This window comes from Callospermophilus lateralis, chromosome 15, assembly GCF_048772815.1.
Source record: "Callospermophilus lateralis isolate mCalLat2 chromosome 15, mCalLat2.hap1, whole genome shotgun sequence".
In the NCBI taxonomy this organism is placed as follows: domain Eukaryota; kingdom Metazoa; phylum Chordata; class Mammalia; order Rodentia; family Sciuridae; genus Callospermophilus; species Callospermophilus lateralis.
In genome coordinates this window covers 56,622,486-56,638,230 of record NC_135319.1, presented here as the reverse complement: position 1 = coordinate 56,638,230, position 15,745 = coordinate 56,622,486, and the positions used below count along the sequence as shown (strand labels likewise).

The window sequence follows — 15,745 nt, the reverse complement described above, 5'->3', positions numbered from 1 at the left end:
TTTCATTATTTTTTTTAAATGTTATGAGGATTTTACTCTGACTTTATTTGAAAACAAACAAAATGGGACTAAATATAGCAACATTTCTAGCTATAAAGACATTTAGAGCAGAATAAAAAATAAATGAATTTGAAAATATTTGGCTACCAAGTAACTAAACAAACCTTGGTGAAAATACAAAGCAAGGCTTAGTCTTTAGCTTACTATATACCTGGTAAATTCCTTTATGCAAGATGTTTGTATTACATATAAATCTTTCTCTGTTAAAATAAGATGATTAAACTTCTGTTGAGCAATAGAAGAAGTGAACTATATTTCTTGTTCATAGGAAGCTTAGTTTTGTCTCAGACTGTTATTTATGGCCATCTAGAAGTAAACTTACTTTTGGTGTCACATGAAAAAACTATACACAGAAAAATATGTTATTTGCACATCCTTTTTTGAGTTTTATTTTACTAAAAAGTAGAATTCACACAGGCCAAAAAACAAAAACAAAAAACCCAAATGAACAAAAACCATGCAAAATAGTTTTGTGCACACCTCTAATATGCTACATTCCACTTCTGAAATCTTACCCGCCCCCACTCCCAGGGAAAGAAAACACACAAAAAAAATAGGAAAGGTATCTTAGGTTGAAAAGTTAACATTATAAAAGCTAGATTCCTAACACAAACACTGCAGAACAAGTCACTCCTTTACAAAATGTTTATCAGCGTTAAATTAATGTCATATAAAGCAGTCAAGAACTATAGATTCAGTGTGCTCCTTACCATGAACTATTAGAAGTTATGTTTGGCGTTGCAGGACACCCATGATATTAACTTGAACTACACCGTCTTAATCCTGACACTACGCCAGACTCACAGAAAACAGATGAACCACACTCAACACTACCTCCTTTTCCTGCTATCTTTAAGGTTTGTTTGTTTTTGGTGGTGGTTGTGTTTGGTTTTTGGTTTTGTTTTGCAGTGCTGAGCATCAAACCCAGGGCCTGGCACATACTAGCAAAGCACTCTATCACTGGGCTATATCCCTCAATCCTTAAAAACGTTTTATTGCTTGTTTGCTTATTTTTTGGCAAATAAGAGTCTCAGGATCCTGAGCTCTGAAATGTGGGGGAAATTTTTCAATAGAGGACTAAGGTGAAACTGTCCTTTAAGATATTTCCATATTTCCCTTTTTTCTTTTTTTCCTCTAGTACTGGGGATTGAATCCAGGAGCACTCTATCACTGAGCTAAATCCCCAACCCTTTAATTTTTTATTTTAATACAGGGTCTAAATTGCCCAGGTTAGCCTTAAACTTATGATTCTCCTGCCTCAGTTTCCCAGGTAGCTGGGATTACAGGCATGTACCACCACACCTGGTTGATCACACATTTTTTAATGAACACTTACATAAAACCTTTAAAAAGAGATTTTAGAAACTCTAAAATGTTTTTCTTTCCTCCAGAACAGTTGCTGATCACTAAGTAGACGATTTTTTGGACAAAAACCCTGCTCAGAGCCTTTCTATGTAGTCAGCAAGCTTCTTGTCCCTGTATTTTGAACTTTCCAAGAATAACAGAATGCTCCAAGGTACTTGTTTGCATCTCCTGAAAAATTTCCAGGCTGTTCCAGTAAAATTTACTCTCCTTGGTGCTCTGTGTTTACTTTCTTTACTGCATCAAAAGAAAAAAAGTGCCCTCTGGTAGGAGCACATTTATGTTCCTCCCTGATGGTGCCAGGAAGGGCCGATGGCCTCGCACTTGGACAAAGTATGGGCTTCCGCTAGGGACATGGCCAGCTGCTTCACTGTCCCTCAGGGAGAAGAGACACACTCTGGTAGAACGGCAGTCCCCTGGAAGTTCTCAGCAGAAAAAAAGTCCTAATGTATTTCTGTAAAACATTTCAAACATGCAAAGAGAAAATTTAACACAAGAGTGAGGAGACATTAGCAGAGAATAGGAAAAGTGCCTAAATATTGTGCTCCAATCCAAAACATCCATGCAAACTGCTTGCTTCAATGCCATATTCTATGAATATCTTAATGGTGTTTCCTAAAAAGGAAAGAGAGCATTTGGTCTCCAACCTCAGAAACAAAGCTTCTCATTTTATTGCCTAACAGCTTTAAGTAATGTTTACTTAACTCCAACTATCACCTATATTGCAAAGAAATTAAAGGCTCAAGTCTATTCCAATAAATACTTAAATAACTGCTAGATCAATACACCTTATACATTCTGAAAATATTGGCCAAAACAGCAAAACATCCTTCTTTTCCTTCCAGCCGTCAAGATGACTGTACATAATCAGTGTGCTGCATTTAAAGGAATATATGTATGAAAAGGATGGTGCAGACCTGAAGATCCTGCCAGCTCATGCGTTCTTACTGAGGTTGGCAGAAAGTAAAGTTCCTCTTCCCCACCCACAGTTTGGGCGTGTTAGCCTATTCTGCCATCCTGTGTCAGACACTGTCTTTTCTTTCCACAGGCCATGGAGCCTGTTTGGGGGGTAGGGGTGCTGAGGAAGACATTATAAGCGAGCAGTTGCAGGTAGGGAGTGAAATACATGCAGAGGACCCTCATGTTTAGGAATCTCTTAAAGCAAAACAAGAGTCAAATGCAACCCAGAATCTTTTAAGCTCTCCTCTCATACACTACAAAGCTAAACTGGAAAAACCCAATTCCACTTCTCCTTCACAATTCAAAAAGGAGCTAAGCCTTCCAGGGACATGGGATATTTCAAACTGAAAGAGGGGAGCTGAAGGGCCCATCCTTCCTTGGCTGTTAGCAGCATGAACCAGAGCTCTTCCTGGAGCCTTGTCAACCGCCCAGTGGCTCCCAGAAGACACCTCTTCCGACATCTGGGCTCCTTTTAGACATTTCAAGTTTGTTCATGGCCTGAAGTCTGATGTGCAGAGGTAGCTCCATGACGCTAGTAATGGAATAACACTTCCTTTTTTGGTGAGGAAAGCCCAATTGGTCTTAGCTAACAAGCTCTCAGTTATGGCTCTAAAAATACCCTGCAGCAAGCACTGTTTGGCACTTCGTTTTGTTTGCCAGAGGAGCTCTACAGAACACAGAATGCTTCGGATTCTCCATGACTGCTCTGAGCTCTGTCCCTGCTCCAATGACAGCAGGGAGGTGTATCACTTTGGGAAAGCTGCTTTTCATTTTTCACTTTTGAGTTCTTGGAATCCTGTCTTAAACGTCTGAAGTGCAATTCCAGTCTTGGATTAATTACTAGCTTGGTTTAGAATCTTCATTTGGCTTCTAGTCTGAACTATGCAAATACACGATATGTGTACAGAAGAAAAGACTAAAATTATACTTCAAAAGAGCTCAATTGCTTCCTCTCTTCCCCCTTTTCCCCCCAAAAGAAATATCAGCCTCCTCGAATCCTTCGTTGTCAGCAGCAGGAGCAGCCTGGGGCCCTTGGCTCCCTACACATTGATGGCATGTGCGTGCTTCTTGCACAGGGGCTTGTCCTTCTTGGAGTAGAACGGCTGCCCTTCCAGATTCACATGGCAGACCTGGGACAGAGAACAGACCAATGTGAGATGGGGCCTTGCAGCCAACATGGTGGAGGGGGCAGGAACAGATTTCAGTCACCCCTTTAAGAAAGCATTGTCATATGCAGCTGGGGGAACAAGCTGTTGCCTGTTTCTCCCCACTATGAATTCTTAATTACTGAAGCAGAGTACATAGGACAAACTATATAAAAATGAAGACTTCCAAAGAAGAACATGGAATAAAACTTGAATTAGATTAATTAAACTTAATGGAATATAGAATATATGTGATGAAGATGTCCAATTTATGCTATCCAAAGTGTATAAGGAACCAATACAAGTTCAAAAGTTGATACCCACAGAGAGGAGCAACATCTAAGCAAATACTATTAATAAACTAACAAACACATCAGAAAAGATTACCCTCATCAATAAAAACTTATAAACTTCCTGAGATACCACTGGACACCTAGTAATGTAGAAAATAAGTAAGACAAAAAAACTTCCATGACTTCTCATCCTTAACCTTACATGACATTAGCCAAAAATTGGGGTGGGAGTAGGAGGATCAATGAAAAATTAGCAATACCAAAAGGGAATAGACCTTAAAGATTGCTAGGGACACATAAATCAGCTTGATGTTCTACAGAGGGTGTAGCAACATTGAATAAGAGCCAAAAGATGTGCCTACCCTGTAACCCAGTAATGCCACCCTGGAGAATTTAATATTGCAGAAACAACTGCACAGAATAAGAAAGCAGTGTATGCTCAACTAGAAACCTAAAACTATTAAATTTTCTCTTAATAGAGAGATGATTAAACAAATGTTTATGGTGCATTTTTCCAATGGAATGTCACCATGAAAAAAAGATAAATCAAATAAGGAAGGGTGTATGTAGAGAAAAATACCAGGAAAAAAAGCAGAAAAAATTATGTATTCCCATGATGACAATATATGAATTGAGTTTGAGACTGGAGACATTCTAGAAGGAAGGGAACTAATTGATCTTTGTTGAGGCTGTCATGGGTGAAGCAGGATGCTAAACTCTGTATATACTTGATCTCATTTAATTGTCACCCAAACTTCATGGGTGAGGTACCCCTTTCCCCCATTTCACAATTGAAAAATGGGCTCAGAGAGCAGAAATGTCTTGCTTAAGTCAGAGACCAAGTCAACAGGAGAGCTGGGAATCATGCCCAGGGCTGTAAGGACCCAGTTTCTGGCTAATTTTCCCCACACTCCATAGCAGAGAGGGGCTGTGTTTACTTGAAATTGTTCTGAGCTTGCAGATTTTCCCTCTACGTTTGTTGGATTACCAATATGTAGCCTGCCCCCAGGAGGATAATATGTCAGCATTGACTAGGAGGTCACATTGATTGGGATGTTCCAGGATGTTCTAAGGATGGCCCCAGCCTTAGAGAAGACTCTGAGTATCCCTACTGGGGAGAACAGTTGAGGGCCACATCTAGGACTCTGGCATTAGAACTGCAGGGGTCTCTGTATACAGATGGGGATAGAGAGAGAAATCATGCAAACCCCACACATAAGGAAATACAGAAATCATCCTTCTGAGCTGAGCTTGAGTCAGTGAGCATTTCTTCATTCCAGGAGAGTTGGAGAAGAAAGAGGCACAATGATATCCTCACTGGGGAGATTATACCTGGGGTTGTATATGGCTGCCAATGGGCCATGGAAACCAATAAGCTGAAAAAATATCTGATAACGTCACTAGTCAATGCAGCAATGTGGTTTGTTTCCTAAAGATTCATATGTTGGAAGCTTGGCCTTTGGTGTGAAGATATTAAGAGGTGAGACCTTTAAGAGGTAGAAACTTATGGCAGGTTTTTAGATCAGTTTGGGGCTTGCCCTTGAAAGGGATTAAAATATTCCTCTTAGGACCTTAGTTTTTATAAGACAGACCTCACCAGAGCTGAGACAATACCAGTACTCTGCCCTTGAATCTCAAAAACCATGAGCTAAATAAACCTCCATACTTTATAAAGTTGGTCTGCCTTGGGAATTGGTTATAGTAATGCAAAGTTAACTAATAAACCAGGTTCTTATGGATGCCTCAAGTTGCAGGTGACAACTTGCAAACAAGACCAAGAAGGTGAACATACAAGGTCTAACTCATGAGAATGGGTTTCAGGGAAGATATAAAGGCAGCTCTAGAGTGAGTTGATACCTCACAGCTCTGGCTGTTAGGGGACAATGCTGGTTGTTTGTGAGAGTTTCAGGATGAATCAGGTGGGAGGGTGTTGAGGGACTGAAGACTGAGGAACAAAGAGAAACACAGTCTCATAGGTGGCTGGTGAATAAAATGGGTCTCAGGGCTAGAACACAAATAGTGAGTTGTGCTCAGTGTCTTCTTAGTGTAAGGTGACATCATGGTGGAGGAGGCCATCAGACTGCCCAGAGCAGGGAGACAGCAAGGAGGGTCCAACCCCAAGGCTCAGAGTCAGCTGGCATCAGATCTCACTGTGGAGGAGTAGAGGCCATGGACAGTGCTGATCATAGTCCCAGCAGAGTGAAGACAGTGAAATAGACCGTTTGTGGCAGCTTCAAGATTATCTCCAAAAGTTACACCACTTCCCACATCCTCCTGATATTCACACCAGTGGGGAGGGACTAGAAACCAACTAGACTTAGAGGAAAAGAGGGACCAGTAAGAATTTTTCCCTCACTAAGGTAGGACCAAATCCCTTCCTTTGGAACTCAAAGGCCAAAGCCAAACTGGAGCTTAATCTCACCCTGATCCACCTTCTTAGCTCCCAGATTTCATTTCATATGCTTTGGATTTTAGAGATTATTGTCTTGTTCTGTACTTTAATTGCTTGTGTGTGTTAGCTTCATTCTCCATTTCAAGATTCTAGATTATATAAAGGTGAAGACTCGCTCTGGAATATTCTTGTATTCTCCAAACTCAGGGAACATTTGGTCAACTGAATTTGTCTGAATGTGGTATCCTGAGATACAACACATCAATGGAAGAACTAGTCTGAATCTTCTTTCTTAATAGTTTCTTTTTAAGCTACAGGAAAATACATGTTCATTAAAAGTCATTTGAGAATGTAATGTGGGGCTGGGGATGTGGCTCAAGCGGTAGCGCGCTCGCCTGGCATGCGTGCGGCCCGGGTTCGATCCTCAGCACCACATACAAACAAAGATGTTGTGTCTGCCGAAAACTAAATAAAATAAATAAATAAATTAATTAATTTTTTATAAAAGAGAATGTAATGTGATAGAAAGAAGACTACACCCTAATCTAGGTTAGGGTTTGGCTCAGTGGTAAAGCACCTACTTAGCATGCACAAAGCCCTCTGTTTGATCCCCAACACAGGAAAAAAAAAAAACCCTGCAACTTTTCTGATCAAAAGATTTCCTTCCAAAGATCAAAACCATGTTCCTCTTTGCAACATCTCAAGGGGGCAGTGAGTGACACACAGGGCTAGTTTACAGGAAGACCTAACAATCTTCTTGCTTATTCTTTAAAGGATGGATCTACTCAATTTCTTTGATCAAATCCACTGGACAGACTCATGGTCTCTCACATCTGACTAGGTTTAATTCTCTACAACTCATTTATAACACCAGCCTGAAACACATTAAGCCTTGTATCTTCTTCTGGTTTCTAAGACCTGTGCTATTGTGGCTTGAGGGAGCTGACCCTTGCTCACCTTGCCATGGTTCCCTTTCCATGCAACACAGCCCTCTCATCATTCTGCCTTTGGAATCAGAGGCCTTCTATGCCACTGTCTTTCTGAAATTTCTCCAAGTCTTTTGGATCCTTCTAAAAGTTAGATAGCCAAGCTTGCAAGCAGTGTCTCAGGATCAGACAAGTCATGGGTTGAAAGTAAGGGTCAGAGAGTCCTGTGCTATGTCTGGGCTGAACCATAGCTCTGCAGGAGACAACCCATTGTCCTTTTTAGAAAGGGAAGCCCTGAGGTATTTAGAGGACCTTAAAAGACAACTGAAGAATCTATTCAAAGAGCTGGAAAATGAGAGTGTTAAAGAGTTGAATTGTGTCCCTCAGAATTCATATGTTGAAGCTGGGCAGAGTATCACATGCCTGTAGTGTCAGTTACTTGGGAAGCTGAGGCAGGAGAATCTTTTAAGCCCAGGAGATGGAGGCCAGGCTGAGCAACATAGGGAAACCATGTCTTGAACAAAATAAAACAAATTTATATGTTGAAGTCCTATTCCCAGTACCTCCAGCCTTCCCAGCACATGGATGCAGCAGCAACCTTATTTGGAAATAGTCTTTGTGGACACAATTCAGATGTAAATTGAGGTCATACTGAAATAGGCCCTTAGTCCAATATGATCTATGTCTATATAAGAAGAGGAGAACCTACAGAGTCAGATACATACACATGTAAAGATTCAGACACAGCCTTGGGGGCAGAGAGTAGCTGCAAACCAAGAAATGCAATAACTGTGGCAACCACCAGAAGCTAGGAGAGAGGGCGTGGCCACCTCTCTGCACTTTGATTTTGGACTTCTGGCCTCCTGGACTGTGAGAGAATACATTTCTGTTGTTTAAACCATTGGTTTATTATGGCAGCTCTAACAAAGTAATACACAGGACGAATACAATGCATCCCACAAATAGCAGAGGTCTTGAAGTGAAAAATAGGAGCTTATGGCAGTAAAATTCATGACTAGGATTATTCTGTATCACAAGAGATTATCTTGTGATATCTCAAGGGGGCAGTGAGTGACACACAAGGCTAGTTTACAGGAAGGCTTAACAATCTCCATGCTTATTCTTCAAAGGACAAGATCTACTGAATGTCTTTGATCAAGTCCACTGAGCAGTCTTATAGTTCTCTTATAGCTCTAAGAGATTATTCAAGTTTAAACTGCATGGATATTTCATACTTTCCCAAGATCTACCTTAAAGAACTCTGTTTTTTTTTTTTATTATTTATGGTAGCACATTCTTTTCCCAAATAAAGTTAGTTCAATTATAAATTGACATTACAGGGCTTTGTAAGGGATGATTATTTCCTATCTCCATCTTCAGGGTCTAAACATTTGTGGGCTCAGCATCATGTTCCCACCTCTAACCAAAGCCCTTTAAAGGAAAATGTCAGTCTCATAGTAAAATGACCCAGCTGTTTGGCAGAAATAAATCATACACTGTTAATAGTTAATCTAAGGCTTATCTACAGGCAGCTGTATATCAAGAACAGGACCACTTAGGAAAATAAAATGATAACTCAGTCCTGCTTTCCAAAGGTTCTATTAAGAGAAACCTTATCTCAGCTTTCCATAGGACTAGTCAATAAGCTCCAATCTGGTGTTCATGGTGAAAATTTCAGGGAAAACCCTCAAATCACTTCATCATAACTGAAGCAACATATAAGCTTAAGAAGCCATCTGTCCCTTTAAGTTCAAGCCTCATTTGCTGGCCCCTCACTGATGGAAAAAGCATTACTGGTGGGACAAGCTACTGGTTTCCAAATCCTAGGGCACTCTGTTGCCCTTTGTGAAGTGGAAAGTAACAAAGCCACACTGGTTTGTAAATAATCAATAGTAATAAAACTTTGTTCAACCATGGCATATCAAGGCATTACGGTATCTGCCAACTTTTAAAAATAATCCATACAGGGCTGGAGCCATAGCTCAGTGGCAGAGCACTTGCCTAGCATGTGTGAGGCACTGTGTTCAATCCTCAGTACCATATTAAAAAAAATAAATAAAATAAAGGTATGCTGTCCATCTATAACTATAAAGAAAAAATTTTAAAAATAATCAGAACATCAGAATGCTGGAGTTGCAAGGGAGATTGGTGGTTGGTCATCTAACCTTCATGTACTCCTTTCTGATAGTCAGGACCCCAGATCATTGGAACCCGGGGCTAAATACGTACCGCACAAATGAAGCAGGTGTCATGCCAGGTATGCCCCAGGGCTTCAATAAACTTGTCACCAGCTTCCACGGGGAAATCACAACCATGACACTTGGTGCTGAACAGGTTGACATAGTCTGAAATGAAAGGCAGAATGAGGACCAGGAACCCAGGAAGGCAGGAAGGAGCAATCTGGCCACATCTGCAGAAGGTGAGGAAAACTCCCAAATCAGTGGGTTGGGGAAAGTGGGTGAAACCTAATTGGTAGCTTGTCATATTACATAAAATATTCGTTTCTTGATTGATTTCCTTTTCCTTTTCCAGTAATTTGCATTGATGCTGTGGGACTCAGGCTTATTCACTATCTTATGCTGGTTTGATCTGCAAACACTTTTGGGAATTGTCATCAACTTTTTGCTGGGTGATTGTCTCTTCTGCCTCTGTCACCTCTAATAGCCCAAATAGATCAATCCCAAAACCAGGAAGAAAAAAAAATCCACATTTCCCAACAGTTATTTACTTCGGAATAATGAAGTTAAGATTTTTTAAGTTATAGAATTTCTTTACTTAACCATTCTTCTATCACTGGGCATTGTGTTGACAACATATTTTTACTACTATGAAAACTGTGGCTCAGTGGTAGAGCGCTTGCCTAGCAAGTGTGAGGCACCGAGTTTGATCCCTGCCACCACATTAAAAAATAAATAAATAAAATAAAGGTATTGTGCCCATCTATAATTTTTAAAAAATTGAGCCAGGTGTAGTGGCACATTCCTGTAATCCAAGTGGCTTGGGAGGCTAAGATAGGAGAATCACAAGTTCGAGGCCAGACTCAGCAACTTAGCGAGGCCCTAAGCAACTTAGTAAGACTCTTGACTCAAATAAAAAAATTTAAAAAAAAAATAAAAAGCAAAAAGGGCTGGGGATGCAGCTCAGTAGTAAAGTGCCCCTGGGTTAAATCTCCAGAATGAATGAATAAATAAATAAATATTTTGAGCTGTCCACAGTTGCACCTGCAATCCCAGTGACCTATAGGCTGAGACAAGAGGATCATAAATTTGAAGCCAGCCTTGCAGTTAGCAAATTGTGTCTCAAAATTTAATAAAAGGGCTGAGATGTAGCTCAGTAATAGAGCACCCTGAGTTCAATCCCCAATACAGAAAAAAAAATTGAGCTATATTATTGAGGGAAAGCATGTTCTCCTTCCCATCCCCCTCAGCAAATGAGATGATACTACTAAATATTATTTGTATAATGCTTGTAGCTTATTTGACATTTTCATATAGATGTTCTGAGGTTTGAATGTGTTCCCCAAAGTTCATGTGTTGAAAACTGAATCCCCAATGCCATAGAATTGGGAGATAGGGCCACGTAGGAGGTGTTTAGGGCATAAGGGCCCTGCTTTCATGAATAGATTAATGTCATTATTGAAGGAATAGGTTCATTACAGCAGAGGTGGGTTTCTTATAAAAGTGAGTTGGGGCCAGGCACAGTGGTAATCCCAGCCACTTGAAAGGCTAAGGCAGGAGGAGCTCAAGCTGGAGAGCAGCTTCAGCAATTTAGCAAAACCCTCTGCAACTTAGAAAGACCTTGTCTCAAAATAAAAAATCAAAATGACTGGGGATATAACTCAGTGGTAAAGCACCCCTGGGTTCAATCCACAGTACAAAAAAAAAAAAAAAAATGAGTCAGAGTTGAATTATCACTGTGTTAGTTTTGTTTTTGTGGATGAGGTGAAAGCCCCTCAGAGAGATGAAGAGCCCAGCCAGAGTCCCACGACTAAGGCACCATCAGGCCCTGAGTGCCTCTGCGACAGCAGCTGTCCTCCCTGGGCCGCAGGGACAGCAGTTCTACCACACCAGTTGCAGAATTCTTCATGAGTCTTCTAGAAAAGCTTCATCCCCCTTATGGAGACTTCAACTCCTCTACCACTCAGAAGTGTTACGTATCTGTCCACAGCTCTGCCACAGTTGGCTTTTTCTTGCAGTGATTTTCTGTTCATCTCTTTGTGGACAGTAGGTCTGTTCATTATCTCAGATCATGGACTGAGAGGCACTGTGCCTTTCGGGTTACAAACCTGGAGTCTGAAAAAAGCAAGCTGGGTTCAAATCCCAGCTCTATTCAGGAATTGTTTAAACATGAGGCAAGTCACCTAACTTCTCAGGACCTCAACTTTCTCCTCTATATAATGGAAATAATTATAGTTCCAAACTCATAGGGTTGTTGAACAGATTAAATAAGATAATATGTGAGGTATTTGGCACAAACACTAAAAATGTTGACTCTTATTTTGGAAATCTTCATAAACGATGAAAGGAGGAAAGAGAACCATGGTTAGTTGAGTGCCCACTGTATTTCTTGTTTAATTCTCATGGCAGTTTTGTGAAAAGGTAATGTTCCTGATTTAAGCATAAGGAAACAACTGGAAAGGTTCCATCACATCAGCTGTAACAAGCAGCACCTGGCCTAATGGACTCTAAAGTTCAACCTCCTTCCATGACTTTATTCTGTCTCCAACTCCTTATCTATTTGCCATTGAGCTTTGATAAATTTTACTTATCTCTTGCATATTTTTTTCTAACCTCTGACTTCTCCTTTTGCTTAATTATATTTTATCATGAAAACGCTCTTGTATAGCCCAATTCATCAGTCTTGGCTCTGACAGAATACTTAATCTCTTCAATAGTCACCAAAGCTAAGCAAACATGGTTTTGCTCCCTTTAGAAAGTTGCCACAGGTTCAGGGTATACTCTATGCCCAATAGAAGCTTACTAGTGTGGGGTACTGGCTAATCCATCTCCACTTGAGTCAAGCCCTGTACCCGCCTTCTGACATATTTCTTATCACTCCCAGTTTCCAGGTGCTCTGGTCTTTGTTATGCTTCTGTGTCTCTGTATTAAACAGGTCCCATGTTCTCTACCTGAATCTCTGTAATCTTTAGGGTCAAGCCTTCATACTGGGAAGTTCTCAAGCCCCACCTCCACCAAGAGAGATTAGACAACATCCCAGAGCACTTCCCTTCTTTATCCTTTCATTCATCTACCCCAATCCATCTTCCTTCCTTCCTTCCCTCCTTCCTTCCATCCATCCATCCATCTGCACAACCGCCCATCATTCTTGAATGTCCATGTATATGACAGCATATCCCATGATGTTCCGTTTGCTTGAGGTTTTTGAGAGCAGAGACCTCCATGCTTAACTATGCACAGTAGCTCTAGTGGGGACAGGCTCAAAGTACATGTTCAATACACATTTGACAGATAAATGATGAACAGAAAACAAAGAAATGGTTCAAGCTAATGTACTAAATAGTGAGTCCCTCTCCTGTAGGTTTTTCACAGATTAAGCTTTTAAAATAGTTTGAGCCTATTTCTGAAATATCTAGTCTTACCTACTGAATGATTTTTTTAAATTTTAAACTTGATTTTGTAATGATGTGAGAATTGCCACTTTGTTTGAAAATTTGGTAGCACATATCTGATCCTAACACATTTTTATTGATATTTTCCTCATTTATTCTATAAAAGGAGATTGTCATGAGTTCCAAATTAAATTTGTACATGCATGGGTCTTTCCACCCAGGAAATAATTTAGCTCCTCATTTATTTATTTCTTCTTTTAAGTCTTCATAATTTTCTTTGACTAATTATTTTATGTCCCAAGTTGAATTAATACCTTTGCATTTAATGGATCTTATTGCTATTGTAAAAAGATTTCCATCCATTACACTAGGAATGCTCTGTGTTGAAAAAGGACTTAGTGCTTTTCTCTAGCAATGGTCCTCAAACATTAGATCACAAGGAGGATTTGGGAAAACACAGGTCATCAAGTTGTACACCCCAAGTTTCTGATTCACAGATTGGGAGTAGAGCTCGAAGATTTCTATTTCTAGCAAGTTCTCAGGTGATGTTGAAGCCACCAGTCCTGAGGCCACACTTTAAGATATAGTTCTGGCTGGGCACAGTGTCACACATCTGTAATCCCAGTGGTTTGGGAGGCTGAGACAGGAGAATTGTGAGTTCAAAGTCAGCCTCAGCAATTGCGAGACTCTAAGCAACTCAGTGAGACCCTGTCTCTAAATAAAGTACAAAATAGCGTGAGGATGTGGCTCAGTAGTCGAGTGTTCCTGTGTTCAATGCCTGGTACCAATAAAAAAAGAAAAAGAAAGAAACAGTTCTGATTCCTAAACATAACTGAAGATTAGAATAGCCTAAACGGGACATCCTACAAGATTTTGCTTCTACAGGTCTGGAGTAGGTCTGGGATTTATCTTCTCTCTAGTTTTTAAGGTTCCCTACATGATTGTGATGCTTTGCCAGACTTGCAACTACTCAGGTGCAGGTTCAAATGTGAGGGGGTTGACTTTCCAATCTGTCTTACTTGTATTTTGGATAAAATTTTCAGTTTATCTTTGCAGCCTAACAGAAGTCTTTCTGAGTCTAGACCCTGACATTCTGGCTTTATCAGCAAATTTGACAGGACACTTTTCTGTGTCTTCTTACAAATTGTTGACAAAAAATGATGACCAGAGGGTTGGGGTTGTAGCTTAGTGATATAGAGCACCTGCCTGGCACATGAGAGGCCCAATTCCGAGGCAGGTTAACCAACCAAGCTTGGCTTTATCTGATAGATCACCTACTTCTCTTTTCTTTACCTTGTTCCTAAGAATATCAATCATTCATTATATTTAAAAAGCATACTTATTTTATTATGTTTTTTCTAAGATAAAAATCAGTGTTACTGCCTTGCCTTCAACAATTGATTCTATTGCTTATTGCTTAAGTGGAACTTGTTTTGGTTTTGGTGGTGGTAGGGATTAGACACAAGGCTTCAAGCATTCCAGGTAATTATACCACTGAGCTACATCCCCAACCCAGAAAGTGGATTCTAAATTGTGTTCCATAGAGAGCTATGGGTCTCCTAAGTTGTTTCAAGGACCACTCATGTTGCCCACTTACTGTGGGTAGGCGGTTTGCTAAGAGTTTTGCATGCATCATCTCAGTTAATCCTTATAGCAGCCTCTGAAGCAGGTAGTGTGGATGAGGAAACACTCAGAAAAGATAAGCCCTTCTTCCAGGTTCACACCAAGCCTGAAGCAGCCCATCTACGTCTCTCAGGGCAACTAGATCTGAAGGGAATCTGCTTCCTAGCTGTCTTCCCTAATACTAGACCATCACATTGCTGGACTGTTTACTCAAAATACATTTTTGAAAATCATTTTTTGGGAGGTTGCTTGGAGAGGGGCAGCAGGGATAGTAGAAATCTATCATTCTTTTATAAGTCTCAAACATAAACTGTGGCTTATCACAAATTATCCAAACTATATTGCTGTTTAGTTGATGAATAGTAGCGATTTGCATAGGTATAACATCAATTTCAGTAATTACCAATCAACATCATATAAGAGCGGGAATGACTAATGTTACTGGCTCCCTTTTACAGATGTGGAAATCAAGACAGAGAGCGACTTAGTAAGTTGATTTAAAATCATTCAATTAACTTTAGAGCAGGAAAGAGAATTCAGCAGCTTAAGAACCCAAGAAGTTTTTGTTTGTTTTATAATTTACTGTCATGGGGAGAAGTTTTATTTTGTTTTGCTTTTTCCTTGGAGTAACTGTAATGAGTTCTCCTTTCTGATTTGAAAGTAATTTACTGTGTTTCTCTTTTTGCCCTCAAACTGGCTACCCAGCCAGTCACTGCAGCTCTGTTATTCTTCATAATCAGCATGCTTGCCTTTTCCTCTTCTGATAATTTGGTGCTATTGTCTTAACTTTCACCTCTACTTCCCTTTGTTGAACCCCACTCCAAGTCTCTCCCTGAAGAAGCAGCCTATGGAAGAATGAGGGAGTGAAAGGTCAATAGCCAGGAACCTTGAGTATCTTATAGTGCTGTGTCTTTTCAATTTAAAATAATTCACTTCAAGGGCCTGGGGATGTGGCTCGAGCGGTAGCGCGCTCGCCTGGCGTGCGTGCAGCCTGGGTTCAATCCTCAGCACCATATACAAAGATGTGTCCGCTGAAAACTAAATAATGAATATTGGAAAATTCTCTCTCTCTCTCTCTCTCTCTCTCTCTCTTTAAAAAAAAATAATTCACTTCACATTTCAAGACACCATATAGAACTTATAGGGATACCAAAAAATTCTCTAATTTAGCCAGTGAACTTAAGGAAACTGACAGAATATCAAAGTCTTATAAACATGGTAGACACAGAGGAAAGGGACACTCCCGCATTCCATGATTTATACCCTCTCTGGTTTCATCCTCTTCACAGGTCTAAGGTAGGGATTTACAGATGGGGACAGTGAGGCTCAAAGTGCTTTAGTAACTCACTTAGGGTTCAAAGCCAGCCTGAGGTGGAATCAGGAATAGGACCTAGGACAAAGTTCAGACCTAAGGC

At 40.3% G+C, this 15,745-nt stretch overlaps 1 protein-coding gene across 2 annotated transcripts in view; it reads right to left on the bottom strand.

Moving 5' to 3' along the window:
• Positions 1-420: 420 nt before the first annotated feature.
• Ldb3 (LIM domain binding 3) overlaps positions 421-15,745 on the bottom strand; it is a 64,094-nt gene continuing 48,769 nt past the window's right edge. For both annotated transcript variants that reach the window (XM_076834313.1, XM_076834314.2), the window contains 2 exons: positions 9,368-9,483; positions 421-3,512 (listed from right to left, as the gene is read on the bottom strand). In XM_076834313.1, the coding sequence (XP_076690428.1) occupies positions 3,423-3,512; positions 9,368-9,483 (206 nt within the window). In that variant the 3' untranslated portion in view covers positions 421-3,422. The remainder of the gene's footprint in view (positions 3,513-9,367; positions 9,484-15,745) is intronic.